This window comes from Gregarina niphandrodes (assembly GCF_000223845.1).
Source record: "Gregarina niphandrodes unplaced genomic scaffold scaffold00025, whole genome shotgun sequence".
Taxonomy (NCBI): domain Eukaryota; phylum Apicomplexa; class Conoidasida; order Eugregarinorida; family Gregarinidae; genus Gregarina; species Gregarina niphandrodes.
In genome coordinates, this window is record NW_011645794.1 from 79617 (window position 1) to 104892 (window position 25276).

The 25276-nt window shown below is 54.2% G+C and overlaps 12 protein-coding genes across 12 annotated transcripts; 6 read left to right on the forward strand and 6 right to left on the reverse strand.

The window, feature by feature from the left end:
- Nucleotides 1–789: 789 nt before the first annotated feature.
- GNI_111240 (tubulin gamma chain) lies at nt 790–2458 on the forward strand (the record flags this gene model as incomplete). Its single annotated transcript, XM_011133198.1, has 3 exons — nt 790–1377; nt 1460–1533; nt 1717–2458. 3 exons carry the CDS (start codon nt 790–792, stop codon nt 2456–2458), a joined length of 1404 nt encoding a protein of 467 aa, XP_011131500.1.
- Nucleotides 2459–2632: 174 nt separating this feature from the next.
- GNI_111250 (cytoplasmic phosphoglucomutase) lies at nt 2633–4351 on the reverse strand (the record flags this gene model as incomplete). Its single annotated transcript, XM_011133199.1, has 1 exon — nt 2633–4351. One exon carries the CDS (start codon nt 4349–4351, stop codon nt 2633–2635), a length of 1719 nt encoding a protein of 572 aa, XP_011131501.1.
- Nucleotides 4352–4834: 483 nt separating this feature from the next.
- Nucleotides 4835–7201, forward strand: GNI_111260 (nuclear protein Es2; the record flags this gene model as incomplete). The annotated part of the gene is made up of 5 exons (XM_011133200.1): nt 4835–4986; nt 5136–5652; nt 5912–6135; nt 6208–6957; nt 7072–7201. 5 exons carry the CDS (start codon nt 4835–4837, stop codon nt 7199–7201), a joined length of 1773 nt encoding a protein of 590 aa, XP_011131502.1.
- Nucleotides 7202–7203: 2 nt separating this feature from the next.
- On the forward strand, nt 7204–8760 carry GNI_111270 (iron only hydrogenase large subunit, carboxy-terminal domain protein; the record flags this gene model as incomplete). Its single annotated transcript, XM_011133201.1, has 1 exon — nt 7204–8760. One exon carries the CDS (start codon nt 7204–7206, stop codon nt 8758–8760), a length of 1557 nt encoding a protein of 518 aa, XP_011131503.1.
- Nucleotides 8761–9026: 266 nt separating this feature from the next.
- On the forward strand, nt 9027–15416 carry GNI_111280 (hypothetical protein; the record flags this gene model as incomplete). Its single annotated transcript, XM_011133202.1, has 2 exons — nt 9027–14417; nt 14529–15416. The coding sequence occupies 2 exons, from the start codon at nt 9027–9029 to the stop codon at nt 15414–15416; spliced, it is 6279 nt and encodes a 2092-aa protein (XP_011131504.1).
- A 404-nt stretch (nt 15417–15820) lies between these two features.
- Nucleotides 15821–19397, reverse strand: GNI_111290 (putative lysophospholipase; the record flags this gene model as incomplete). The annotated part of the gene is made up of 3 exons (XM_011133203.1): nt 15821–16167; nt 16340–16521; nt 16774–19397. The coding sequence occupies 3 exons, from the start codon at nt 19395–19397 to the stop codon at nt 15821–15823; spliced, it is 3153 nt and encodes a 1050-aa protein (XP_011131505.1).
- Nucleotides 19398–19802: 405 nt separating this feature from the next.
- Nucleotides 19803–20210, reverse strand: GNI_111300 (pinin/SDK/memA/protein; the record flags this gene model as incomplete). Its single annotated transcript, XM_011133204.1, has 1 exon — nt 19803–20210. One exon carries the CDS (start codon nt 20208–20210, stop codon nt 19803–19805), a length of 408 nt encoding a protein of 135 aa, XP_011131506.1.
- A 308-nt stretch (nt 20211–20518) lies between these two features.
- GNI_111310 (putative collagen-binding adhesin) lies at nt 20519–21040 on the reverse strand (the record flags this gene model as incomplete). Its single annotated transcript, XM_011133205.1, has 1 exon — nt 20519–21040. The coding sequence occupies one exon, from the start codon at nt 21038–21040 to the stop codon at nt 20519–20521; it is 522 nt and encodes a 173-aa protein (XP_011131507.1).
- A 772-nt stretch (nt 21041–21812) lies between these two features.
- GNI_111320 (ISY1-like splicing family protein) lies at nt 21813–22385 on the reverse strand (the record flags this gene model as incomplete). The annotated part of the gene is made up of 1 exon (XM_011133206.1): nt 21813–22385. One exon carries the CDS (start codon nt 22383–22385, stop codon nt 21813–21815), a length of 573 nt encoding a protein of 190 aa, XP_011131508.1.
- A 44-nt stretch (nt 22386–22429) lies between these two features.
- Nucleotides 22430–23146, forward strand: GNI_111330 (cytidylate kinase; the record flags this gene model as incomplete). The annotated part of the gene is made up of 1 exon (XM_011133207.1): nt 22430–23146. The coding sequence occupies one exon, from the start codon at nt 22430–22432 to the stop codon at nt 23144–23146; it is 717 nt and encodes a 238-aa protein (XP_011131509.1).
- Nucleotides 23147–23222: 76 nt separating this feature from the next.
- On the reverse strand, nt 23223–24067 carry GNI_111340 (zinc carboxypeptidase; the record flags this gene model as incomplete). Its single annotated transcript, XM_011133208.1, has 2 exons — nt 23223–23965; nt 24058–24067. The coding sequence occupies 2 exons, from the start codon at nt 24065–24067 to the stop codon at nt 23223–23225; spliced, it is 753 nt and encodes a 250-aa protein (XP_011131510.1).
- A 515-nt stretch (nt 24068–24582) lies between these two features.
- On the forward strand, nt 24583–25197 carry GNI_111350 (hypothetical protein; the record flags this gene model as incomplete). Its single annotated transcript, XM_011133209.1, has 1 exon — nt 24583–25197. One exon carries the CDS (start codon nt 24583–24585, stop codon nt 25195–25197), a length of 615 nt encoding a protein of 204 aa, XP_011131511.1.
- Nucleotides 25198–25276: the final 79 nt, after the last annotated feature.

Below are 25276 nucleotides of genomic sequence, written 5' to 3' on the forward strand. Positions count from 1 at the left end.
GGCCCATGGTCTGAGCGGAGGGCCCGGCAATGTTCTCGCGGGCTCCACTACCACTTGACGAACAATCTAACCCCCTCGACCAACCACCCCCGCGCTCCGACTTAGCTCACGGCTCCCGTCACACACACCCGCCCTCCCCTCCTCGCACCCTTGCTGGTCTTCCACCAGCGACCGGTGAATCAGAGTAAGCTTCCTCGTCAACGCATCCAACTTGTCACTGGCCGCTTTGAACTCCTGCTTCGCGCTAGGAGATTTCCGTCGGTACATTGGGTAGGCAGGAGGCAACCTCGCTCCAAAGGATTCGGACGACTCTCCATACGACTCCGTCATCACTTCACCAGGGCCTATAGAACACCCCCCATCTACCACACGGGTGTGGGTATCTACCACACGGGTGTGGGTATCATCACCCACACCTTGGATAACACCTGGGTGCCGTACCTGTGTCATGCTCCTTACCTGTGTCCTGTTCCGTCATTAGACGGTCGGCGGAAAGCGTCAGTTTCGCCCTTTGCGGTTGGTAAAGCGGTTTGGTGTTGCCATCGACTGAGCTGATCCGGTTGTGTCCCACGTTCAGCTGATTGTTCGGAAACCTCAGAGCAGATCTGGAGGCGGATTCCAAGGCATCCATTTGCTGTTGGTCTCAAAAATGTTCGAACCTTTCCTCTTCCCTAAGTGAGCTACCTCTCCCCCTCCAATCGAGTTATCTCCCCCCCTCCAGGTGAGTTATCTCTCCCGCTCTAAGTCCGCATCTTTTCGAATAATTCTTTGAGTGACGTAGTCGGGAATATGCCGCGGGAAATAGTGACACTGCAGGTGGGGCAGTGTGGCAACCAGTTGGGTTTAGAATGCTGGAAGCGGTTGCTGGCTGAGCATGGCATCCAGCCGCGGGTAATCTCCAAGGGCAAGACGACAGGAGGAGTCGCCTTCCAGGAGAAGACAAAAGGGGGCGACATTAAAGGTGGTGATCTACAGGGAATGATGGCGGTAGGGGAGGTGGATGATCGTAAGGATATCATGTTCTATGAGGCGGACTCAGGCGACTATATAGCCAGGACGGTGTTGCTAGATTTGGAGCCGCGTGTTGTGCATGCTGCTCAGGTCTCCACCTGCGGACCCGCCTTCAATCAGGAATCCGTCTGGGTCAGTCTTGAAGGTGGCGGCGCTGGCAACATTTGGGCCTCCGGATTTGCCCAGGCCCATCGCAATGCAGATGCCATCCTCGATATTCTGGATCGCGAGCTTGAACTATGTGACAATCTAGAAGCATTCCAACTTTTACACTCCATGGCCGGAGGTACCGGCTCTGGCATGGGATCCTTCATGCTCGAAGCCCTCCGCGATCGCTTCCCCAAAAAACTGATGCTCACTTACAGCGTAAACATCCACAGGGTCACACACTGTGACTAACCCCCCCGCACACCCCATTCCGACGGCACAGCGATAGTACTCGTTTTAGGTTTTGCCGCTGCTCGACAAGTCCTTGTCAGACGTGGTGGTACAGCCGTATAACGCGATACTGACCCTTGCACGGTATCCACCACCGCCGGCGCCACGACCACCTATTCAGGGATGCCCTTTAGTCGGGGATACCCCCTATCCAATCCCACTCCCCCACTGACAAAGGTCGGCTCAGAACGGGCCGTACTCCCTCTCCCCACCTGTGTCACCACGGTTCGAATCCCCCTCTCGGGAATCTGAATTTTCTGTGTGTAGACTAATTGAGCACGCGGACGGTTGTATTCTATTGGACAACACAGCGCTAAACCGGTTGGCGACGGAGCGGCAGCGGTTGGAGCGTCCGTCATTTGCGCACACGAACTACTTGGTGGCAACGGTCATGGCGACTTTAACCGGTTCGATCCGGTTCCCTTCGTACACGAGTAATTCGTTAACGTCAGTGTTGGCGAATGTGGTGACTAGTCCTTTAAACCACTTTTTGGTTTCGAGTATAGCACCTCTGGAGAGTGAGGATTTTGGAGCCAATGTGGTGCGCAAGACGTCGGTGCATGACGTGCTACGGCGTTGCTTCCAGCCGAACAATTTCATGGTAACTCTCCCACCTAGGCTGGGCCGTTACCGCTCCTTAATGTGCTTCGTCCGAGGCGACCCTGCCCCTTTGGAGCTCACGGAGACCCTCGAACGCATACGCAAGTCGAACGCCTTCGACTATGGCCCAACCGCCGGTGGGGAGAAGAATGGTTTCGAGATCAACAGTATATCTCTAACCAGGCCCTCCCCTTATCTAAAACGCTCCCGAGTCTCCGGCCTCATCCTCAGCCATCACTCCGGCCTACGGGATACACTACGGAGATGCACAGACCAATTCGACGTTCTACTCCGCCGCCAAGCCTTCCTAGACAACTACCGACGCGAACCAATGTTCGCGAGTGACCTCGCCGAGTTCGAACGCGCTCGAGAAGTAGTAGAAACTAACATTGACTCACTTGAAGACTAATAAAACGACTGGACGGTAGGTAGTAGATTCTGAGGGTTATCACCCGTTCACGATTACGTGTTACGTGATTTAGACGATGAGTTAAAAATAATGCTTGTTATGATTGTGACGAAAAAATAAGTGAATTTTAGCTTTATCTTGTTTGCTACGATGTGTGCAGAGTGTCTGTCGTGTTTAGGTCTTGACGGTGGGTACATCAGTCTTGAGGAATTCCTTAACCCTGGCAATGAGGAGTGCCTTGTCGATGAAGGATTGCATGTTGTTGTTGAGATAGTCCTTGGAGAACTGTTCAAAGTACATTCGTACTGTAGCTCCGCTGGAGCCGGTGCCGGAGAGTCTGACGACGAAGCGGCTACCGTCTTCGTAGAAGATTCGTGCGCCTTGATTTTTGGTGACGGATCCGTCAACGAGGTCATGATATGTGAAAATGTCCGCTTTAGTCAGGTTGGTGCCTAGTTCGGCGTTGTATTGCAACACGTCAAGACAGGCGAGGTGGTTCATGAGCCCCGCGGCGTCTTCAGTCGCCATGTTCTCATAGTCATAACGGACGTAGAAATTGCGCCCATACTCTGACCAAAATTCTTCATTGATCTGTTGGACGGAGATGAGTTTACCGTCTTGTTTGGCACGGAAGGCGAGGATGCTCATCCAGCAAAGTACAGCCCATAACCCGTCCTTCTCGCGGATATGGTCGGAACCGGTACCAAAGCTTTCTTCGCCGCAAATGCTGCATCGATCGGCATCCATGAGGTTGCCGAAGAACTTCCACCCAGTGGGTACCTCGTACTGCTCGACGCCCAGTTTTTTCGCGACTTGCAGAAGTGCCTCAGAGGTAGGCATGGAGCGTGCCACACCTTTCAGTCCATTGCTGAAGTACGGAATGGCGCGTTGTGCGTAGTGTGCGATAATGGCGACACTATCCGAGGGTGTAACGAACCAACGCTTGCCGAGAATCATATTGCGGTCGTTGTCTCCATCGCCTGCAGCGCCAAAGTCAGGAACCACCGGTCCGGCACCGGTGTCGGGGACGGGCGTCGAACCACCGACCTTCATCTCATCAACTTTCATCTCGTCCACTAGTCGCTTGGCATATGTTAAATTCGGGTCGGGATGGTGTCCACCGAAGTCTTCAAGTGGTTCGCATTGACGCAAAACCTCATCGGCATTGCAACCCAGCTCCTGAACGAAAATGGCTTTGGCGTAAGGTCCAGCAATTCCATTTAGGCCATCGTAAACGAAACGGAAATCGGATCTTTTGACAAGTGAGCGCAACAAGTCAAAATCGAATATGGTCTTCATCTTTCTCAGCCAATCCTCGACAGGATCGATAACCTCGATAGTAAACTTGTCTGTACATTGTACCGGACCCAATTTACTCAAATCAACTGGTGTCAATGTAACTCTCTTGATCGTCGTTACCTTGAGCGACTCTTCGTAAATCGCGTCTGTTACATGTTCAGGCGCGGGACCTCCATTCGCACAGTTATACTTCACACCAAAGTCCTCTGTAGGTCCACCCGGGTTATGCGATGCGGTAAGTAATAAACCACCGGTACATATACCTCCTTCTCGCTCACGAATTATCGCACTTCCGGCCGGTGTAGAAACCCATCCGTTCTTACCCACCCACAATCGTGCCACTCCATTGCCCGCAGCAACCTCAGCAATTATGTGCACTGCCTCCCGACACCAGTATCGCCCATCACCCGATACTAACAACGTCTGCCCCACGTAGTCCGATTCGGGTATAGCATTAAACAAGGACTGCACAAAGTTCATTAGATAATTCTTCTCCTTGAACACAGCAACCTTCTTCCTTAAACCTGACGTACCCGGCTTCTGGTCTTTGTAAGGCGTAGTCACCTCTTCCAACACTGGATGACTGCTACTCATCTTTACAACGCTAATTTACACCAACACAAAAATATGAAATTCAACCAAATCGGTCGTATCCATTTCGCACACACCTGTCGCTATGCATTTAGAGTTAGTCGCCACGCACCCAGAGTCAGCCCCGACAAGTCCCGGAAATCGAGAAGGGTCTTTTCATTAACCAAAATTACAGTAGAGGCGTGACTGAGCCCAACAATAGAAGTCGCCCACAGGCAGTGCTCTACCTTCCGCTCCTCGTTCTGATCCAGCAGGGCTACCGTGGCGGATAACTCAGCACCAGCAGGCAAGGCCAACTTCCTCGAACCAAGTCCAACGCGTTTTTAACGGACGCGCGCGCGACGAACGCAGAACGTCCTCGTGACAAAATGTAGAGGACAAAAACGATCACTCCGTGGGATAGTACAGTAAGGATGAGTCCTAGAGTCCAGTACGAAAGTCTAACGGCGTCTGAGGCTAAGTAGCCCGACTCAAAACTTTGTTGCGATGAAAATAGTACTCTGCGGGGAAGGTGACTTTTCATTCGGACGGTGGCTCGCCGCGTCCATCAAGCACCACCACAAATCCATGAAGGCGGTAGCAAATGGTGTGCCTTATCGGAAGCGCGCATTTGATGATGAGCTATTTTCACTCGACTAGTAACCTCCACCAGAACTTCTCACCAGAACTTCTCACCAGAACTTCTCACCATAACTTCTCACTAGAACTTCTCACCATAAGGTGTGGCTGAGTAAGGCGTGTGTGCGACTCAGTGTTCGTGTTTGTAACCTGTTGATGTGGTTGTTAGTATCCTGTTATTGCTTAATGTGGAGGAGTTACCAAAGGAGCTGCATATGATTGCCACCTCGTTGGACTCTCGTGAGGAGGTGCTGAAGAAGTATCCGGACGCTCTAAGTCACTTGGATTACTTGGAGACACCTTGCCGCTATCCGAGTCGCGAAGTCCGTCACGGCGTGGATGCCTGTACGATGGCCTGCGACGCAGACCGAGTCATTTGGAACCACCCTCACGCTGGTATTGAGTCAGCTGATGTACATCACGACCTGATCCGGCGGTTTCTGAAGAATGTGTTTCGACCTCAGGTCGTAGACGAAGTGGAAAGGGACGGTGGGCCTCCACAGGCTATGCCGTTAGAGACCAAATCGCTAGAGACCAAGTCGCTAGAGCCCAGTCCCGTAGAGACCAGGCTAGTAGTACCCATGTTGGTAGAGGTAGTAGTTACGCTTATTGAGGGGCAGTTTGAGCAGTGGAATCTGATTGACCTCTTATGTCATGGGAATGATCAGCCGGAGTGTACTCCCATGGTAATGTACAAGGTGCGGAAGGAACACCCTTACGTCTTACCAAATGATCGGGTCACGAAGCGGAGGAATAATGGCCCCAAACACTTCGACAATCGACGAACTGTTCTGGGCTACCAGTCACGTCCTACTCACAGCATTTGTTACCACATTGTCCCAGGCGAACCCTGACCCGTCCATTCGTCGAACAATTAACCATTCGTCCAACAATTAACCATTCGGGCATTATATTCCTTGAGGGTCCTACTATGCATTCGTCGAGATATCTCTCCTTAACATTTCCCCTTTCTTTTTATTAATTAAAGACTCAAGACGTTTACTGAAGACGGCACACTTCTATTCACCCTTTAAAACGACGGAGGAAGAAGAAGATGGCGGGGAGTATGATAAAGATAGATATGGACGGATAGTACTCTCCGAAGATGACTACAACCGAAGGCTCGAGGCCATTATCGCGAAACAATATTTCCCTATTGTACATGAACAGTAGAGCACACTCGGACCGGGAAGGCACCTGCACCGAGAAAGCACTTGGACCGGGAAGGTTTTCTATTGCAGAAAAGAACTAGCTACTACTTTGGCTGCCACAACCTTGAATAACGACGAGGGAGACCATGATGAGGGCCATTCTCAGGAAACAAATAACGCTCGACAAACAATCAATGAATTTCAACTCAGTCACACCACCGAGGACAATGCGGCTGCCGATAAAATGATGCAGCTGGATAAACTCAAGATCAGCCGGACCAAGGCAAAAATGCTAACTGACAGCGATACCTACAATAAACACCAGCAACGGCTTCGCGATGGCCGGGGGGATGGGCTTATATTCCATCGCCATGCCAGTCAAAACGCACTCATGTTTGGCGTTAAAAATGACGAGAAAGAGCTTCGAGCCCTAATGAATCAATCTGAAGTCCCCGAATTGACGCTTGGGGACCCGTTGCAAGCTGCGATTTCTTCGTCGCACACGTGCGCGATACAAGATGCGCCGTCAAAAAATGACGGTAATTCGGTTGCTGTACTTGAGACCGGCGGAACTGTGATCATTAGGCCCGTAAATACGTCTTGGGGCCTCAACGAAGAAAGCTCCACGAGAGCCGACATCTCCCGACAGATCGCCGAGGTTACCCGGAAAAAGGCTCTTCAACAAGAACAGTTGACCAGCGGAATCTTCACCAAGGATTTGGACAGCCGGATAGTGGAACGGACACCAGCAACCTATTTACTGCAGGAACCTTCCAAGGAAGAAAGGACCGCGGAAAAGTTGCGAGACTCTCATGTTAAGACTAAGAAGGACAAAATCAGGTACGCTATACTATTCCTTCCCTCGCATTTGGAATCATTATTTGCCCTGATCTTTTCCCCCAATACTTGCCCTCATATGCCTCTGATCTCCTCGTTATGGTTCTTCGTCCTTAGAGTCAAAGAGAGCCGGTTCGGTCAGTCCACCGCTGGTGGGAACCGTTCGGGTTACCATACTGCTTCCAATAGCACGTTATTGAACTCGCAGCTGGGAAAGATCTTAAGTAGAAAGCTTCGGGGGGAATAAAAATGGAATTCTCCTTGGCCGTTAAGTTAGCGGACTTGGACGATTTCCTGAAGCCTAGTCAAGAATGTATGGTGGTTGAGCAGAAGCAAGAAAGACCTCGGCTGTTGAGGGAAACTAATTCGTCCAAGGAGACCAAAGTTGAGAGCTTGAAGGCCGCAACCGTGAGCCTGGCAGATTGTCTGGCTTGCTCTGGATGTGTTACGACTGCGGAAGCCGTGCTTATTGATTCCCATAATTACCAAACGCTATTGGATAAATTAGGTATACCTTCCGCTGCTATGCCGTCCGCCACGGGGCCTGACGGTGAATGTCCAGACGAGATGGCATTCACAGCATTGGGGTCGGAAGAACCGCGTAGCAGGTCTGATAGCCTGGAGTCTGATAGGCGCCTGTCTTATTCTGCTGTGAAACGTCCGGTTGTAGTATTGTCCATGTCTGGGGTCTCTGAAGCAGCACTGATGGCGTATTACGGAGTTACGAACCGGGATGCCTTTTACGAATGGCTTCGGGAGGCTTTGTTGGAGCATGGTATCGCGGAGACGTTCAGTATGGACGTGGCGGAGGTCGTCGCGAGCGTACGACGCGGTAGGGACGGCCTGTCCAGCCACTGTCCGGGTGTGGTTCTGTATGCGGAGAAGTCTGGCAATTGTGCCAATATAAACACAAGTCCCCCCTCCCAAATTTGGCAGGGTTTGCTGGTCAAGACCATGTACAGCGAGCTCAGAAGGCTCTGTTGGGGGCGTTTGCGGCCGTTAGGCGGTTACTGTCGCGACCTGCACTTTCACTCGAAGTGCTTTGATCGGGAGGGGGAAGGAGAGGAGGATGAGGCCTCGGATGAGGTCCCAGGCAGGTTGGTATACCATGTGGTGGTGAGCAGTTGTTTGGACAAGAAACTGGAGACCGTGCGGCCGGAGTTTTCCGGGTTGGTTGAGCTAGGTCTTACCACACAAGAGCTGATCCAGGTGTTGAAGCACTTCGCGACGACCTACGCTCCACCCCCGCGCATCTTGGGCACACGGCGGTGGGACTTGGCTTATCGCCTCAGTCACCTGTACGGACTCCGGAGCTACCGGTTCAGTCTGCTTCGAGCGAACGGCGGATTGGCTGCGCAGGCTATTAACGACCTGAGGGCAGCGGGCGACTCCGAGGGAGAAGACTTTGGGTGTTCGGGAGACTCGCTGGAGTACCGGACGACGAGGGGCTACAATATAGATCACACCATCCTGAGTGCCGCGGGCCACGGGGCCACGGGCTCGGGGGTCGTGCAGATCGCCACGGGCTTACGGAACCTGAAGAACTTCTGCGGCGGGTCCAAGACGCCTGCCGGTGGCGCGCTGGAGTTACTCGCGTGCCCGAAGGGCTGCTTCAGCGGCATCGGACACGCCGAAATATTTGCGGTGCCGGGGAACCGGGCACGCGCAGAGGAAATATATGCCACCACACCGCGTTGGGTCCCTCTGGACTTGGAGCGGTTGGCGGAAGACGCAACACGGCGTTGGCCGCGGCCGATGGAGTACGTGATTGCGCCGTTGGAGAAGACCAATAACAGCAAGTGGTAGTTTGCCGTCTAACGGGTGCCTTGGATTGGGTGGCTGTCCTGGAATTGGGCTGTTCTGGAACTGGACCTGGGTAGTTGTCCTGGTCCTGAAATGGGCAGGGTGTTGGGGTCGGGTCTGTACGGTTTGTACAGGGGCTTAACTTTTCGTTTTTTAACATGTCATCACGAGAACCATGGTGGATCAGGATGAGTGGGGATAGGTCCCGACCGAGTCGGTGGGATAAAGAGCCGGGAATTGCTCGGTCGCCGAGCCCACCGGAGGAGCAAATGTTTCGGCGGTACCGGGACGAGGAGTTGCGACCAGACAGGTACCACCGGTCGGCGGAGTCTCGTGCGCGAGAGAGAGAAGAAGAGTATCGTAGCGCGGAGTACCGCGGTCGATCGGGAGAAGACGGCGAGGGAAGCTATAGCCGTGGCTATCGCAGTCGCCCGGACGGCTGGAGTGCGCATGAAGACAGCCGTAGGCCGGATGGGAGTCGCCTTTACGAAGGTGCCCACGGTGGAATGGCTCACGGTGAATTGGCTCATGGTGGAGGTGCCCACGGCGGAGGTGTGCACGACAGAGTGGTGCACGGCAGAGCGGTACACGGTAGCAATGTCCGAACGTACGAGGGGGTAGGTCCTCGTCCTAACCAGGAGGCAGGTCCCCGGATTTACGAAGCGCCGCGGATTTACGAAGCACCCCGGGGGTTCGATGGACCGCGCCGTTTCGTGACGAGGCCACCGCACAGTCGTTGGGAACGGCGCGACTGGACACGGCCGCCCGCCGTCATGCCACCGGCCTCGCCCCTGCGTCTGGAGCTGGGCGTGCAGGTCCTGGAACGGGGGTCGGAGCCAGTAGGTCGCCGAGCCGTTGAGGTGAGCAAACCCCCGCTTGCGCTGTACGACCAGTCTAGTCATGACCAGTCTGGTTATGACCAGTCTGGTTACGACCAGACTGGATACGACCGCGGGACTCCGAACTACGACCGCACGGACCACGCCCAGGAGCGGCGCTTCGAATTCGTCAAGACTAAAAACACGTCTGAAGACGGCAGCCCCTTCCAAGACCGGCCCTCAAAAGCGGGTCCTGGAGCCAGCCCCACGGACGACGGCGCCGCCGGTTTCATGGATCCTGGTGCCGGGACCGCTTTTGCGGAATCGCTGGACAAGGCACCGGGTGGAAGCTCCCCGGTTCAGCGAACCGTGATTGATACCAGTGTAACCGACCCCGACGCCGCCCCCCGGGCTCTCTCTCCGGTCTTGACCGGCGGACCGCTGCCTGCTGGATTGTTGCCTGCGGGACCGTTGGTTGCTGGATCAGGGCGAAGACGCAGTTCCCCTGGGTTGGCGTCTGGCGTGGTAGCAGCCGAAGAACGGCGCTTCCGGGGTGCCAGCGAGGAGCGACGGGTGGGAGCCGAAGGTTCGCGTCAGGTGGCCATGATTACTTCGGCGGAGATGCTCAATCTCAAGACTCGACGCGATACTCCTGCTGCGTCGGGCAGCGACGGTCTCGCCAACGCCGACCGAGTCCCGACCCCGCCCGTGGTCTCGAACCCGATGCCCACTGCTGCGAGTTCAGGGCTGACCACCGGGGTCCCAACCCCGGGACGGACTCCTACCCGAGCCACCCCGACTTTGAAGGTCTCGCGTGGAGGCGCGACTGCGACCAGTCCGGCTGTCGTTCCGAAGGACACCTTCCGACCAACACCTAGTGTGCCGCCTGCAATCAAAAGGACTCCGACGAAAACGCCGGTTAAAACCCCCCCTCGGGAGTTAACCAAAACCCCGTCACGGGCCCCTATTCCGACTGGACAACCCGCCGGTCCTTCGACGACCCGTCCGTGGCGGCGAGATCACGTATCTCCACCGATGGCCGAGCCCGGTGCAACGACGGTGAAGGCTCGAATGTCCACTTTGGGCCTTCACAAAGCCGCCCCCGTGGTTTACAAAGGTGCTCCTCTGACACTCACCGGGGGCGGTTCGCAATTGCTCGGCGGCCCCACGCGGCCTGGTCCGTCACTGCCCAGTGCACCTTCCCTGCCGGGCACCCCGTCCCTGCAGGGCGTCCTGTCCGGCCGTGTGCAAGTTCCTCCCGGACGGAGCCGGGGCCGAAAGAGCAAGACGCAAATTCCTGTGGATCAACTGTTGCTTCCTGGAGAGGAGGAGTCCTCCTCGCCAGCGGAGACGACCCATAAGCGCCCGGTTGAGGGAGTGCAGAGACGCGGCCGCGAAGAGGACCGCAGAGTCGACGTGGGGAAAATCCCGAAAAAGAAGAAAAAAGAGGGTGAAAAATCGGCGACAGAAACAGATGAGCTAGCCACTGCCGGGACTGAAGCCAAAGACACCTCCAAGGTCACCCCCGCCCAAGTGGAGCCTCAGGCTCATCTGGAAGCTTCGGCTGGTCGCAGTCCGAGCTTTGTAAGAACAGTGTCTGCCGGAAGCGGTGGCGTTGGTTTTGAACCGCCGACCTCGGAACGGAGGTTCAAACGCGGCAGCCCGTCGGCTGTGGAAGAGCGGAGTCCCCAGTTGACCGAGCTGTCGATGTCTGTACGGAAGAAGAATCGTCTCATCGTCACGAGCGACGAAGACCAGGAGCCGAGCCCGGTCGGACCACGCGAACCCACGACCACCAGACGGCCACTCCCTTCCGGTCAACCCCCTTCCGGTCGAGAGCTAGACGTCGTGTCGTCGGTTCCGTCTCCGCCTTTCAAGGACACGATCGAGTTTCCGTCACCGCCCATTTCGCGACTGGCCCACGCCACGTCGCCCCACCTCGGGTCTCGTGACCCGGGGTGGGGCGATGCCGTTCCTAAGCGAGAAAAATCTGCCCAGTCGGAAATGAAGCGCAAAGGACAGGGAGCCAAATCTTCGGTCAAGAAAGAAAGCCGCAATGGCAGGGATCCAGGGAGGGATCCAGGGAGGGATCCAGGGAGGGATCCAGGGAGGGATCCAGGGAGGGATCCAGGGAGGGATCCAGGGAGGGACCCAGGGAAGGTCCCAGGAAGGAACGTGGGTAGGGACCCGACGCGAAGCCGACTGGGAGTTGTCCGACGCGGTCGTCGGGGCGGACGACGTCTGCGACACGATGAGGACTTGGTGACGACGGGAGGCATGACGACCAAGGAGGAGTTTCCCTCGTCCATGCTTTCCTTGACCGTTTCCGGCTCAGCCGAAGATTCGGACATGGTGATCGAGGATGAAGGTCCAGCTTCCACAACACTAAGTCATTCAAGCGCGTCCAGCCGTGGATCGTCGGAGCTGGAATCTTCCGACGGGGAATCGTCTTCGGTTGTTGAGTCTTCCGAGGGGGGGAAGCTGTCAGATGATTCTCGGAGACGATTGTCTGCTGCGAGAAACCCATCTGTGCCCGACGAAGTCAGTGGTGACGAGGTCGGTGGCGACGAAGTCGGAGAGGACGTAGGCATGTCTGAGGGGGTGAGGGTGCGGCGATGGACGTCGGGGAGGCAGGAGCGTCAGTCGTTGCGTGCTATACAGCATCGATACAATGATTGGTTACCGCTTCTGGCAGGGGTGTGGCCGATGGAGGAGTTGTTGGACCGCGTGTTTGCGATGCTCGGCGCGGACGAGGAGGGTCTGAAACGGCGGGCGTCACCGTCCTCCAGTCGCGGTTCGCCGGAGGTGATCGCACCGCTGCCCCTGCTCCCGCGACGACCCGAGAAGCGTTCGCGACGGGGAGAGGATCGAGCGCGACGGGGGGAGGACCGAGCGCGACGGGGGGAGGACCGAGCGCGACGAGTGGAGGAGCGGTCGTACCGGACCCCGCCGGATTCGCGCTCGGCGACGGACGAGGAAAGTAGTAGCCGGGAGGACGAAGGCGTTCGCAGTCGGCGCGGGGGCAGAGAAGGTGGCACAGATGACGGTGTGGAAACTGACGGCCGGTCGAGCCAAGGGGGTGGAGAGGCGTCGCCACGGAGTAAGACCCGAGATGAGACGGTGTATTTATTGAATTACGCGCTGGAGAGCGTGGAAGAGCGTATTGGATCGCTGAAAGTACGCAGTCGAGAAGATCTGATGGGAGTGTTACACGCGGAAGGTTGGTGTCAATGCTCGACCCACATTGCGCGTGTACTGCAACAACACGGACTGCAGGAGATAACAGACATTGAAGTCACATTCCCTGCAGTCGGACTGACCACCCGAATACCCAGCTGTCCCCTAAAGTTTCCTCGCTCATACAACGAATGCATGGTTCTAAATAAAGCCATATTGGAAGGCGACTCCACACTGTCTAACGGGGCCAGTACTGGCAGCGATAACAGACTGGCCGGTGGGGTGTCATTGGCGAGTGGTACACTACCGTCGAGAGGTGGCTTGATGCTCATCTCCGCCTTGGTCGAAGCTCTGGAAGAGATCGGTAAATATCATATTGACGAACCGTCGACTGCCGGCGGAGCAGGGATTTCCTGGTCAGTCGAGTTCGATGACGACTTGGTGAACACATTCGGGACCTTCCGGGTATTCGACAGCAAGCCGGACGACGTGATTTTCAATTTCATTCGACCGAATGTCGGGCGTCTAGTGCGATTCGACTTGAGCAAACTCCTGCTAAAAGACACCCTCAGGAAACGGCACAGCGCATGGATACAATACTGCAACGACAACCTGGACGACAGTGACTATCCCACTCGCTTTGGATGTCTACCTTTACGCGCTCTGCTGAATCCTGACCGACATGTCGCACTGACACCTGACGGAGGTTGGCCCTGGAGGATGCCTGGTACTATTTACGCGGACGTCAAGTCTGGCAAAATAGATAAATTGCTTCTGGAAGCTCAATGGTTTTCCTTAGGCTCTAAGAAACCCATTATTCGTACTCCCGTCGGGACTGGTTCCACCTTAAGTTCCGGCTCCACCATAGGCTCAGGTTCCTTGCTTGGTTCTGGGTCCGTGCTCGGCTCAGGACCTGCATCTGCAGAGCCAGGATTCGAACCTGCGCCCAATTCGGGGATGGCATTGTCGTACTTAAAAACATATTGTGATCGTGAAGGTGACAAAGTGATTGAGAGAGGCAGTCTCGGTCGGGGTGTGATGTACGAGGTGCGGGAGTTCATAGTGGTACCGGATCGTAGAGACGATATTCGTGTCAGGCGAAATGCACTTGAAATTTCGCACAAACTCAAAGAGGTCCTAAACGCTCCCGTTGGCATCTATGATCTGGAACGTCCCAGATCATCTCCGTTCCATGGGGAGCAATTGAGGTCACCGCCGACGACGCGCTCCCCATCTCGAGTCATTAGTGGGTTGAATGCATGTGGTACCGACGACGCAGGGACTGCTCAGAGAGTGCGGCGCCTATCGGGCTCCATTGAGAGTCACCACACAAGCAGCGTTTTGGGGCCCGGCGTGACGTGGGCCGACTCGGCCTTACTAGACCCGCCCGCCGCCCTCCTGCCCTTCTGTCCGCTACATCTCGAAGGCTCGCTTCGAAAAGCCTTCCGGGACGGCGAAGAAGAAGCACCGAATGATTCTGTCGTCTGGACCGAAGGAGAACTCGAGGTCTTCGGTCAATACATATGCACATCCAACTACGTTCCTAAACGATGTGCAGCCGTTTGCAACCACACACCCAGACAATGCACCATCCTCTACTCCATACTCAAGTTCTACCTCCGACCACTGCGTAAACCGCAGGGCTTCGCTCACTTCCGCGACACTGTACGCTCCCACCTCTCGTTATCACCTCTTGTTATCACCTCTCGTTAATCATAGAATAACTCGCCCTAACTCGCACACGGCTCGGTTTTGTAACACGGATTGGTTTTGTAGTTTATTCGGCCACTGTTTGGCTTTGTTGCTTCCAAGTATCGAGGAGTGGTTGGCTTCCTGGATGGTGGGGCGGTCACAGTGGAGCAGGTGCGTTGGTTCAAGTGTAGCCATTTGGAGGTGCTGCCGCAGCCGTGGGTGGACTTGGAGCTCGGGCCTGTGGCTCGAACCCGACTTCTTGGACCGGTGCCGGCTTCTTCGTTCGGACCGAGTCCTGGACCGAGTCCTGGACCGAGTCCTGGACCGAGTCCTGGACCGAGTCCTGGAATAGGTCCTGGACCGAGTCCTGGACCGAGTGCTGCAGCGGCGGACGGGGTTCCGGAGGAGGTGGTTGAGGGCTATGCTGAGGTACCGGATCATAGCACGCGTATTTTGTCATCGAGCACACGCACACTGTTCCTGGAAACTAACAAGGGCGTGTCTGTGATCGACCGAGTTGGAGAAGTACCGGGTCGGGCGCTTAGGCTGGCGGAGCGGCTGACGGCCGGACGAGGACCCAAGTCGCGCGAAACGGCCGAGGCCGAGGTCGAGGAGTCGTGCAAGGCTGCGCTGCTCCTGGGTGCCCTCGAACAACCGGGTTTCGGGTCCCAAGTCAATGCGTTGTTGCGCAACGTCGTCATGCGCCGACATTCCAAACATCGACTACCAAACGCCACCGACGCCGAAGTCTTCGGCATGATGGTCAAACAAGACGTGCCTGTCTTGCCACACACACTAGAAGGCCAACCACGTGAAGACCCCGCTTTCGGAAACTTTAGACCCCAGGACCCGAACGTGGCCGCACCGCCGCCGGAAGGACCCCCAATGGACCCCATTTTGCGTCTTACCACGCCGCCCATCCTGGCTGTCAAGAGCCCTACGACGAGCCCTCCGCCGGCCAGTCCAGGTTGACAGTACCCGACTGCGGACAGCACCACTGTTGGATCATGTTCGCGATGATGGAATCATAGCTAGATAGTTAGATACAAAAATCACCCACCCTTAGGGGTGATGCATATAGATTGATTCGACATAAACTGGTATGGGAATAGACTTGCCTACGGTGGGAGTGGTCTGGTCGGTGACTGGTCTGTATGTAAGCTTGATGCAAATTGGTGGCTTGAAGTGTGGCTTGAAGTGAAAGGCGCTAATCCGATGTGCTCAAGGACTGTCATCCACTGGGGTCATGTCGAGAGTAGGTGTAGTCTCGCAAACCCTGTATTGGGTGTGACTGATTCGTCGGGACTCGGTTATAGGCACATGGGTAGGAATCGGTGCCAATTGATTTAGTCGATCTGTGAAGACTATAAAGGGACTTAGTTAGTTATTCGAACGCCCTTACGCTTGATTTCGAGATCGTCAAGTTCTTTCACCGCGGCTGAAGTCTCATTCACGATCCCACCGGTGATTAATGTTGCCATTCGATCGTGAGAAGACTCACTCTGTTCCAATACGTCGATAACTGATCGAACGGAGTCAACGTTAAAATCCTTCTGAGTCTCTTGGTGCTGCAGTCCCAAAATGGATAATGTTTCTACAGCAGTTTGTTCCAGTGATGATGTCTCAATGCGAAACATCACCTGATGCACCCTCAGTACCAGCGCATCTATCACTTCTAGCTGTCTGTCAATCATCCGAACGCGAACCAAATTCTGCAACGCCACTACAAAAGCAGACCTTTATACTTGCCCCGAGTGGTCGTCGCCCCAAGGGTCGTCGCCCCAAGGGTTGTCGCCCCAAGGGTTGTCGCCCCAAGGGTTGTCGCCCCAAGGGTTGTCGCCCCAAGGGTTGTCGCCCCAAGGGTTGTCGCCCCAAGGGTTGTGGGATAAGCTTACAGCTGCGGTCGCCTCGAAGTAAAAGTGCCTGTGCTTCTTCCTGTAATTTGTCTTTAGTCAACTTTAGATCGTTCCGGGTTTGGATGAGGGAACTAGTAGCGTTGTTTTGCAAGGCAGCCGACACGGACACTTTACGCTGTCGATGGGCCGCCACCCGGTTCGAAATGCGGTCAAACCATCTCCTGAAGCTAGTCATTCACCGTGCTCGATCGTGCGATCGAGCGGTATACACACACTTCGTCATTCAACGGTCATTTTCCAACCACCCAAAAAGATCGACTGGACCCAAAAGAAGGTGAAGTCAAATCATCCCTCTCGATATCCTCGGTCTCTCTATGATCGCCATGTTTTTTTGACAGTAGAACGATCCCGATTGACCGATCGCCACATATTTCGACCTTCTTTTTCGGTCTAACCCCCCCTTGTCTACTCACCTTTGTCTAATACTCTGGAGCCAAGTCCAGAATTCACTGAATACAATCAAATTATCATGGTCTGTAATTAGTGTATGTCCCAGATCCAACTTCCTCTCGTCTCGGACTATTTCATCATTCCAATGATCCAAATCGCGATCCCATTGTACCTTACCAGCATGCTCCCTCGGTCGCATTTCTTGCTCCTCACACCCAAGCCGGGTCTTCCGCCACAACCGGAAATGTCGTCGAATACTACCAGTGGGATACTCTCCCATCACGGCCGCGTGCACACCCGGCGGCGAAACATCCCAAACTCGATTACCAACTCCAATACCGCCAATTCCTATATTACGACTAACTGTCAGCCCACTGTCGTCCACAACTCCACTGCTGTTACCTTCTGCCTGTAATTGCCTCTCATCCAGTAGTCGTTCCGGCGGGAAGCAATAAGCCTTAATGTTCGCTTCTGTGTCGTCTTCCGATAGACTCCCGAGCTCGTCGGCTACGGTGTAGCCTTCCATGACCCCGCCGTCGATCACTCGCCCGTCCAACAGTCGGCGGTTGTCCAAGTTGTCTTTGCCATACCGATCCTCTTCAACATCTGCGGTAATCCTCGCAGGCTGCTTGAGGCTGTCGCTGGCCTTCAGAAACTCGTCTAGTTCTTGTGGCACCACGTCGCTGAAGTCCATGCTGTTCAGGCCCATCCCGGTAAGCTGCATCTCACTGAGTTGGATCCCGCTGAGGTCCATCGTGTACGGCTTTACATTCTCGTCCGGAGCGCAAGCAAAGTGTCGGGCTTGCGGCGTGTTAAAGTCGCTGGCGGGGGAGTTGTTCCGGGCAGAGCTGTTCCTCGAACCTGCGGCAGTCGGCTCCGAACTCATCGGCTCTGAGCTCAGCGGGGCCGAGCTCAGCGGCGTCGCGTTCAACAAAACCGGGTCCGACTGCGAGGATAGCGGTCGCGGGAAAGGAAAGGGGAAGGGCATGTGTGTCGCCATCAGAGGCACAGCGCTGGACAAAGGGGTGAGCAGCGCGGATTTGATCCGACTTCCCGTGGACGCCGTCTTCACTTTTGGTAAAGGGCCTTCTGGACAGTTGAATATGTGGCCCCCAATCACCATCTGTTCGTTGTCTTGCCTGCTGTCTTGTTTGGCTCGCTGCAGTTGGTCCATGAGCCAGGTGAGTGGCTGGATGGACCCGTCGACGGGGTTTACCTTGTCGTGGAAGTTGTGGAACATGTGTAGGTACTTGCACCCAGCGTTGTCGAGTAGGAGTTGTAAGGAGCTGGTCAGGTTGAACTCGTCTAGAGCCTTGATGCAGGTGCCAAGCATTTTGGCGGTAAAGGGCGTGCGAATCAAGTAGGGGTCAGCCAAGCCGAACTTCATCTGCCAGTCCGGTCCGTTCGTTTCCGGCCGTTTGGGTGTTACAATGGGTACGTTGGGTAAGACGTTTCGCATCAAAGACAGGACTGACATGACAAGGCGCAGTCGTTGGTACATGCCACCTTCCTTGAGGAAGCCGGAGAGCAAACAGCAAGCGCGGATGTTCAGATCCTTGCAGTGTGGGCTCTGTAGCATTCGACAAACGGTGAGTGTCGACAGAGACACTCCCACCACCACCAACTGATCGTGGGGACGCTCCGCTCGAACCTCCTGAAGGAACTGGATTAAATCCTTGGTGTAGTCGTCGAAGTCATTGACAACGCAACGACGATCTTTGAACCCACCACTCTTGCCATGACCTTGGAGGTCCATTCCATATACCACATAGCCCGCTGCGTTCAAGGCTTCGATCCAGGACCCTTCATAAAAGATCTGCGTTTCCTTCACGTCATTCGACACAGACGCGTAGGCAGGTGTGTCCTTCCGCAATCGGCCACTCCACTCCACCTTCCCTGTCACCGTTCGCTCGGGACGCGGCACTCCCGCGTTCGAGTCCAGTCCCTGGACATTCGAGTCCACTTCCTCCGTCACCACTGCCGGCTCATCCGCGATTGGCTCTGCCAACTTGGACGGGAATTCCATCGACATTGAATCTCCGGCAGACGCGGACGTGGAAGCGCTACACGGGCTCTCCTGGTCATCATATTCGTAACCCCGTGCACTGTGCGGTTGATCCAATACGGGATCAAGTTCCGGCGTCAACCAAGCGTTTGACATCAAGTCTCGTCCCGCCAGGTCTCGTCCCGCCAGGTCTCGTCCCGCCAGGTCTCGTCCCGCCAGGTCTCGTCCCGCCAGGTCTCGTCCCGCCAGGTCTCGTCCCGCCAGGTCTCGTCCCGCCAGGTCTCGTCCCGCCAGGTCTCGTCCCGCCAGGTCTCGTCCCGCCAGGTCTCGACCCGCCAGGTCTGGACTCACTACTAAGTCTGGACTCACTACTAAGTCTGGGCTTACTACTAAGTCTCGACTGACTATATCCAAAGGGTCTCTGGAGTGTACGTGGTTAGGTGGGCGCTTCGCCAACCACGTCAGCCGCAAATGGGCACGTACTCCATGTAATAAAACAACTACGCCACGCACGGAAGTCCAAGCATTCCACCGATATACCTGGATCGGGATCTTCTGACAATTAATCAAAACAGCCTCATCCGGCAGTCCATCATAAGGCAAGTCTCGATCTATACAACTAGAGATCTCAGTCCAAAGCATGTTCCGAAAAAGTCTCGACAAATTTTTATAACGGTGGCTGGTGCCTTATTATCCTGCACTCCACCGGCTAATAATTACTATAATCACCAGATCACCGTCTGTCTAACCTCAACGTGTAGTTTTCTCGACTATTTGTCCACCCCACGTTATCACGACGCAATCAGATAAAGCGCTTTATGTGGTCAACACCTTAACCACTAGATGGCAACAAGCAACCGCATAACAGCAACCGCATAACAGCAATAGGCATTAAATATATATGAAAAAGTTTCTTCTCTCTTTCTAGGTGTCTCGACGATACTTCGGTTCGGTGTTCTGTTGACGCCCTGCATACTGCTTTGCTTGCTAACATTTGTTGGAGCATGGTCTGGTGGCATGGTCTGGTGGCACGGTCTGGTCTGGTTGTCATTGTTGTTGATTGAAGGATTTTATTCGGTTGTTGATTTCCTCGTTGGTATTGATCTGAAGTTTCCGAGTGATTGCGTTGTGCTTGTAGGGCGTCCAGAAGAGTGGGGGTTGGGTCTTAGTTCGAATGAATTGGCTCATAACGAGATACTGATCGGTTATTTGCCGGAGAATTTCTTTGTACTGGATCTCCTCCATTTGCCGACCGAGTGAGTCGATGAGCTGTCTCTTCGCGTCCACCTGAGTCTGAATCTCTCGGATCTCAGCCTCCAGCGTCTGTCTTCGGCGTTCTTCGATGCTATTCTCAACCTGGGCAAGGCGCTCCTGCTGTAACCGAACCGGTCGCGTCGATTTCAGTTCTTCCTTCGCCTTAAGCAAATAACCCGCAATATTCCAAGCAGGCGCCATCACTCTACTTCCAGGGCGTCCTGCCGTGCCAGGGCGGTTGTCACTCCGCCCCAACCGGGCCTCGTCAAGACTGCCTGTGGTCGAGACCGTCGGGGACCCCACCGCGACCTCGCCTTTGTCCGGAACCTGCACCCATCGATCTCGCCCTGGCCAACCGTCCGCCACACTGTTTCGATCCATCAGACCGTCTCGCTCTGCCAAGCTAACCCTTCTCGCAGGACCGCTTGGATACACGCTCTGCTGACGACTGTCGCCAGACGATGACGTTCGGTCTCCTGACCGACTGTCTCCTAATGGTGCGCTTCTTTTCAACCAGTCGCCGCTCGGTGACTTCCATTGACAGTTGCGCAACTTCCCGTAGTCGACGAGAGGACCGCGACATGACCAGGACGTGCTCGGGTTTCTTCCGGGCTGGTTGCTGGATACCGCGGGGCTTCGAGAGTTAGTGGGACTTCGAAAGTTAGTGGGACTTCGAGAGTTAGTGGGACTTCGAGAGTTAGTGGGACTTCGAGAGTTAGTGGGACTTCGAGAGTTAGGGGGACTTCGAGAGTTAGGGGGACTTCGAGAGTTGGGGGGACTTCGAGAGTTGGGGGGACTCTGGGAGCAGCTCGGGGGACTCCGGGAGCTTCGAGAGTTGGGGGGACTCCGGGAGCTTGGGGACCTCCGGGACCTGGCGGCGCTGCAGGCGGGGGAGCTCGGTCGTGCAGAGGTCCGTCTGACGGGGGTTTGTCGCACGGAGGAGGGCTCATCTTCGAAGCGTCGTACATCGACATCATCGTCTCGCCAACCCTTTCTATCACGGCCTGAGCTCTCGCAGCCTGAGCTCTCATGACCTAAGCTCTCATGACCTAAGCTCCCACGGCCTGAGCCCTTTCGGTATGAGTTTCGGTCTGAAGGGTGGGTTGTGGGTTCGAATCCGTCATGGCCCCGATCGCCGCTACGGACCGAGTTCCGTGGGGACCCTGCTTCGGAGAAAATCCCTTCTGAGTGGTTATGTAGCAAGTGAACTCTCAACTTCAGTCTATATTCCAGTTCCTTCAGACCGTTCCGCTCAATGGTCCGCAATCGAGCCAAGTCCCCCAACTCATGCATTTTTAAATCAACCAATGGGCGGTCGACCAACGGACGGTCACCCAATGGACGGTCGACCAACGGACTGTCCGCTTGTAATTGGCAATCAAAAACTCCCGTATCTCATCGGCAAAGCCGAAAATGCTCTTGAAAAACAAGTAACCTAACACATGGCTGCTATGCGCACGCACCCTGAGGCCAGGGTGTCTAGACAGAGCCAATCTTTGAGATCATGAATCTGTTTTAGAATCAGGTGACATTGATTTCAAGCTCATTGAGTTACGTCACAAAAACAATTGCAGTTGAACAGAGCCTCATCTCGAATGATAAAACACTGCTCTCGGAGACCACTGTTATTGGGCTTGAAGTAAGAACCAGCACCAGCCTTTATAGCCAGCCCTACTTACCTCCTGCGTATATATTATTTGTGTACTACCATAATCTCATGACCATAATCTGTTGCGTGGACGGTCATGTTTTTGCTTTGATTAGCGTCCGTTTTAGGACCAGAGTTCATCGCGACGTGACCAGCTAGGATTGCGTATTGTGATTCAGAGGTCTTCGTAGTCGTTCTTCCATCCTGGCTTCTTCCGCAAGCAGGTCTGGATATAAAGTCTCGTCGTTGTAGCCATAGTATGATGCGTCGATCCTATTGGTGAGCTGAGCCCGAGTTACGGCATCCTTGTCTTTCTTGGTTTTGAGCAGCTCTTCAGGTTTAACAAGGTTCTTGGCGGCGCCGTAATAGCGTTCGCCGCTAAGAGTCACAACGCAATTGCGGGATAAGAATCCGGAGTCTTTATGCCGGTAATCCGGTCCACCTAAGTCGAGTATGCGGCTCTCCCAACTGGCCTTCTCCTTGACCAGGTGATTTATCAAGTCATTCAGCTCTCGAAGTCTGTTCTCGCCCAGCAAACTGTTCTGAATTTCAGCCATCCTCATTGATAATTCACGGACTACGGAATGGCGCCAGTGCTCAGCATCTTGCAGGGATGTGACACTAGATGTTTTTAACGGACGCCGCTTAGGCACACCTCTGGCTATCGCGGTACTGAGCGACTGCCACCGGTTCAGTAACAGCATGGCTCTCTCCGAATTGCGCGCCATACTATTTTTCCTCCATTAAAAAGCACCCTGTGGACGAACCATCCATGACCGGTGCTACAAAAACCAAAGTCGCCGCAGATCTAGTGGTGGCCGTCGACGGTCCAGCCAGCAGTGGTAAGTCGGCAACCTTTGCCCGGGTTGCTGAGAAATTGGGCATGAGATTCATTGACACCGGACTCTTCTACCGCGCCGCCTGTCTTACGGCGCTGCGCTATGGAATGGATTGCGCGGATACAGACGCTATTTGCGAACAAGTATTAGTCACAGAAGGAGACAAGCCATGGGGTCTGCAATTCCATACTGATGGCACCGTCAGTATTTTCGAGCGGGATGGTGAGCAACGAGTCACTGTTAAGGATCTTGGCAGCCCGAAAATTGATTCTGTTGTCAGTACTGTTGCTTCGAACGCGCGTGTGCGCCAAAAATTAATGGGACTGCAACGACGTCTGGCGAACCAGCAGAAGCCATGTATTGTGCTTGGCCGCGATATTGGCACGGTAATTCTACCGGAAGCCAAGATAAAAATATATCTGGACTCCTCTGTCGAGGCACGAGCCAATCGTCGATTTTCACAATTTGGCTCTAAAGGAGCATTATCCTACGAGGAGGTGTATGAAGCTATTGCGCGTAGAGATGAAGCCGACAAGACCCGTGCGGTCAGCCCATTAGTAAAGCCGGACGACGCTATTGTGATCGACAACACAAACTTGTCTCTGGAGGATACGGTTCAGAGAGCTGTGGACGTCATCACCGGAAAGTGAATGATTTGGGAGGGCGCTGAGTGGAAGAAAAGGTTGGGTCAACGTTCCAGCTAGAAGGTTGCGTTGGGTTGACCAGCTAGAAGGTTGCGTTGGGTTGACGAGATAAAAATTGGAATCCTTTATCGAGGGTTTTGTATAGTACTGGAACCCACTGTAGCAAAGTTTGGCTGAGAGTGTCCTGGTTGTAGGGATTGAATTGGAATAGGCATTGTTCTCGTCGAAGGACATCAGCAGTTTGGCTTCCTGGTTGGGTTTGGATACCGCCTAGTAGTTTTATTGCGTCCGTGCGCGAAGCAGTTGACTGTTCGTATATTTCCACACCGAGTGTAAGGGAAGGGTAGGGCAATGTGGTGAAGGCGTAGTCAACAGAGTTTCCAGGAGCATCATATTTAAGTAGCTTCTGAAGATTGCCAACTTTCAATCCAGACAAATATGTGTCAGTGAACTTAGTCATAAAATTTAATTTTGACTTGGATGATCCTTTGACATCCAAAAGATCCGAACCAGGTGGTAGACCTATGAGCTCATTACCCGAGTGCACATCGACAAAAATTCCCGGCTGAAAATGGTCCATAAATGTTCTCAATAACTTAATCTCCTTTGACACCGGAGCTCTATCGGTCTTTTCCAAAATCGTTGGAAAGTCCCGATTCAGATCTAAACCCTCCTTATTGCTTCTCTGACACATCATACCTTCCTTAATAACCTTATCGCGACCCCAACGATTTAAAACGGGGAATATAACAACACTCAAAGACTGAGAAGCCAAAGGTACATTGCAAATCGACTCTATCAAAGCCACTGCGGCTTCGCCTGTTACTAACCTGATAGATGCACTCGATATGGGGGGGAGGTACTCGATATGGGGGGAGGTAGAGCTTTGCGTCGGCCCTCCAAGAAGTACTACTTACTCCCTTGCATGTTCGCCGAAGACCAAAAGCGCCCGCTGGTGTGTGGTTGGATGTATGACGTCAGTCAAGGTACTACGTCTTAATGAGGCTTTAGAATTAGGTAGAATGTCCAAGCTGCTTAGATGAACCACCGGAATCGAACCGGAGGATTCCGGGTCCGAAGTAACTCTCCCCGTCTCACGATCTACGCTGTATAACTCCTGCGGGGAAGTTGATAGACAATATCAACAGGTAACAAGCCGGTTTCGGGACTCACAAGTGAAAGATCCGGTGAACATTGCAGCTTGTTTATTGACTTTATGATTTCAGTCGAACTTCTGTACATCGCTGGCGGATACTTGGGGGGCAATGCTGCAGCATAGGAAATTAACACCCAGAGTATGCACCGTAATACCATGGCACACGTGTGTGCGTCAGAATAATCTGCACCGCCATCAAATGTAATTGGCACCAGTGGCCGCCAGTAGTGGCCAGTGGCCGTCAGTAGTGGCCAGTGAAATGCATGCATGCTAACCCACAAATACAATGTCGGCCGCGGAACTGCAGCAAATCGAAACAACCTTGAGGCGGGAGATTGAGGCTCTGGAAAAAGAGCGGCGTGATGGTGATTTGGCGTTTTCTAATAAGCAGCAGCAGTTGGGGGAAGCTCGTGAGCGAGTGGCGGCGGCACGTGGTGATGGTGATCGAGTGTCGTTGATGAAGGAGGAACTGAAGGCGCAGATCTTGGCTCAGAAACGAGACAGCTTGATGAGACTGAAGGAGCAGAATGATGAGCTCCTTGAGCAGTTTGAGAATGCGTTGGCACGAGGCAAGACGGAACTGCAAAAGGTGAAGGAGAGTAAACATGTCCAACAGAAGATCTACGTCTTGCTTCGAGAAAAGGGCATTGCTGAGTTCCAGGCCTACTCGCCGGGCGAAGTGTCCGCATCCGAGGATGAAGGTGAGGAAGGTGAGGAAGATGAAGAACTACAAATGATCAAGCAACCCAGCTTCAGCGCCAATCTCCAAGTAGATGACGACAACGGAGACGTGGATAATGCCCAACACCCGAGTGTCGCCGGCTATGAAGACGAAGAGGACGCTCCAGTACCATCGGCAAACGAGGACGCTCCGGCGCCAGTAGCTGATGAGCAGCTATAATTTTGTCACCAAACATAAGTATTACATACTTAGCAACATACTTAGCAACATAATTAGCAACATACTTAGGCGCAAACAC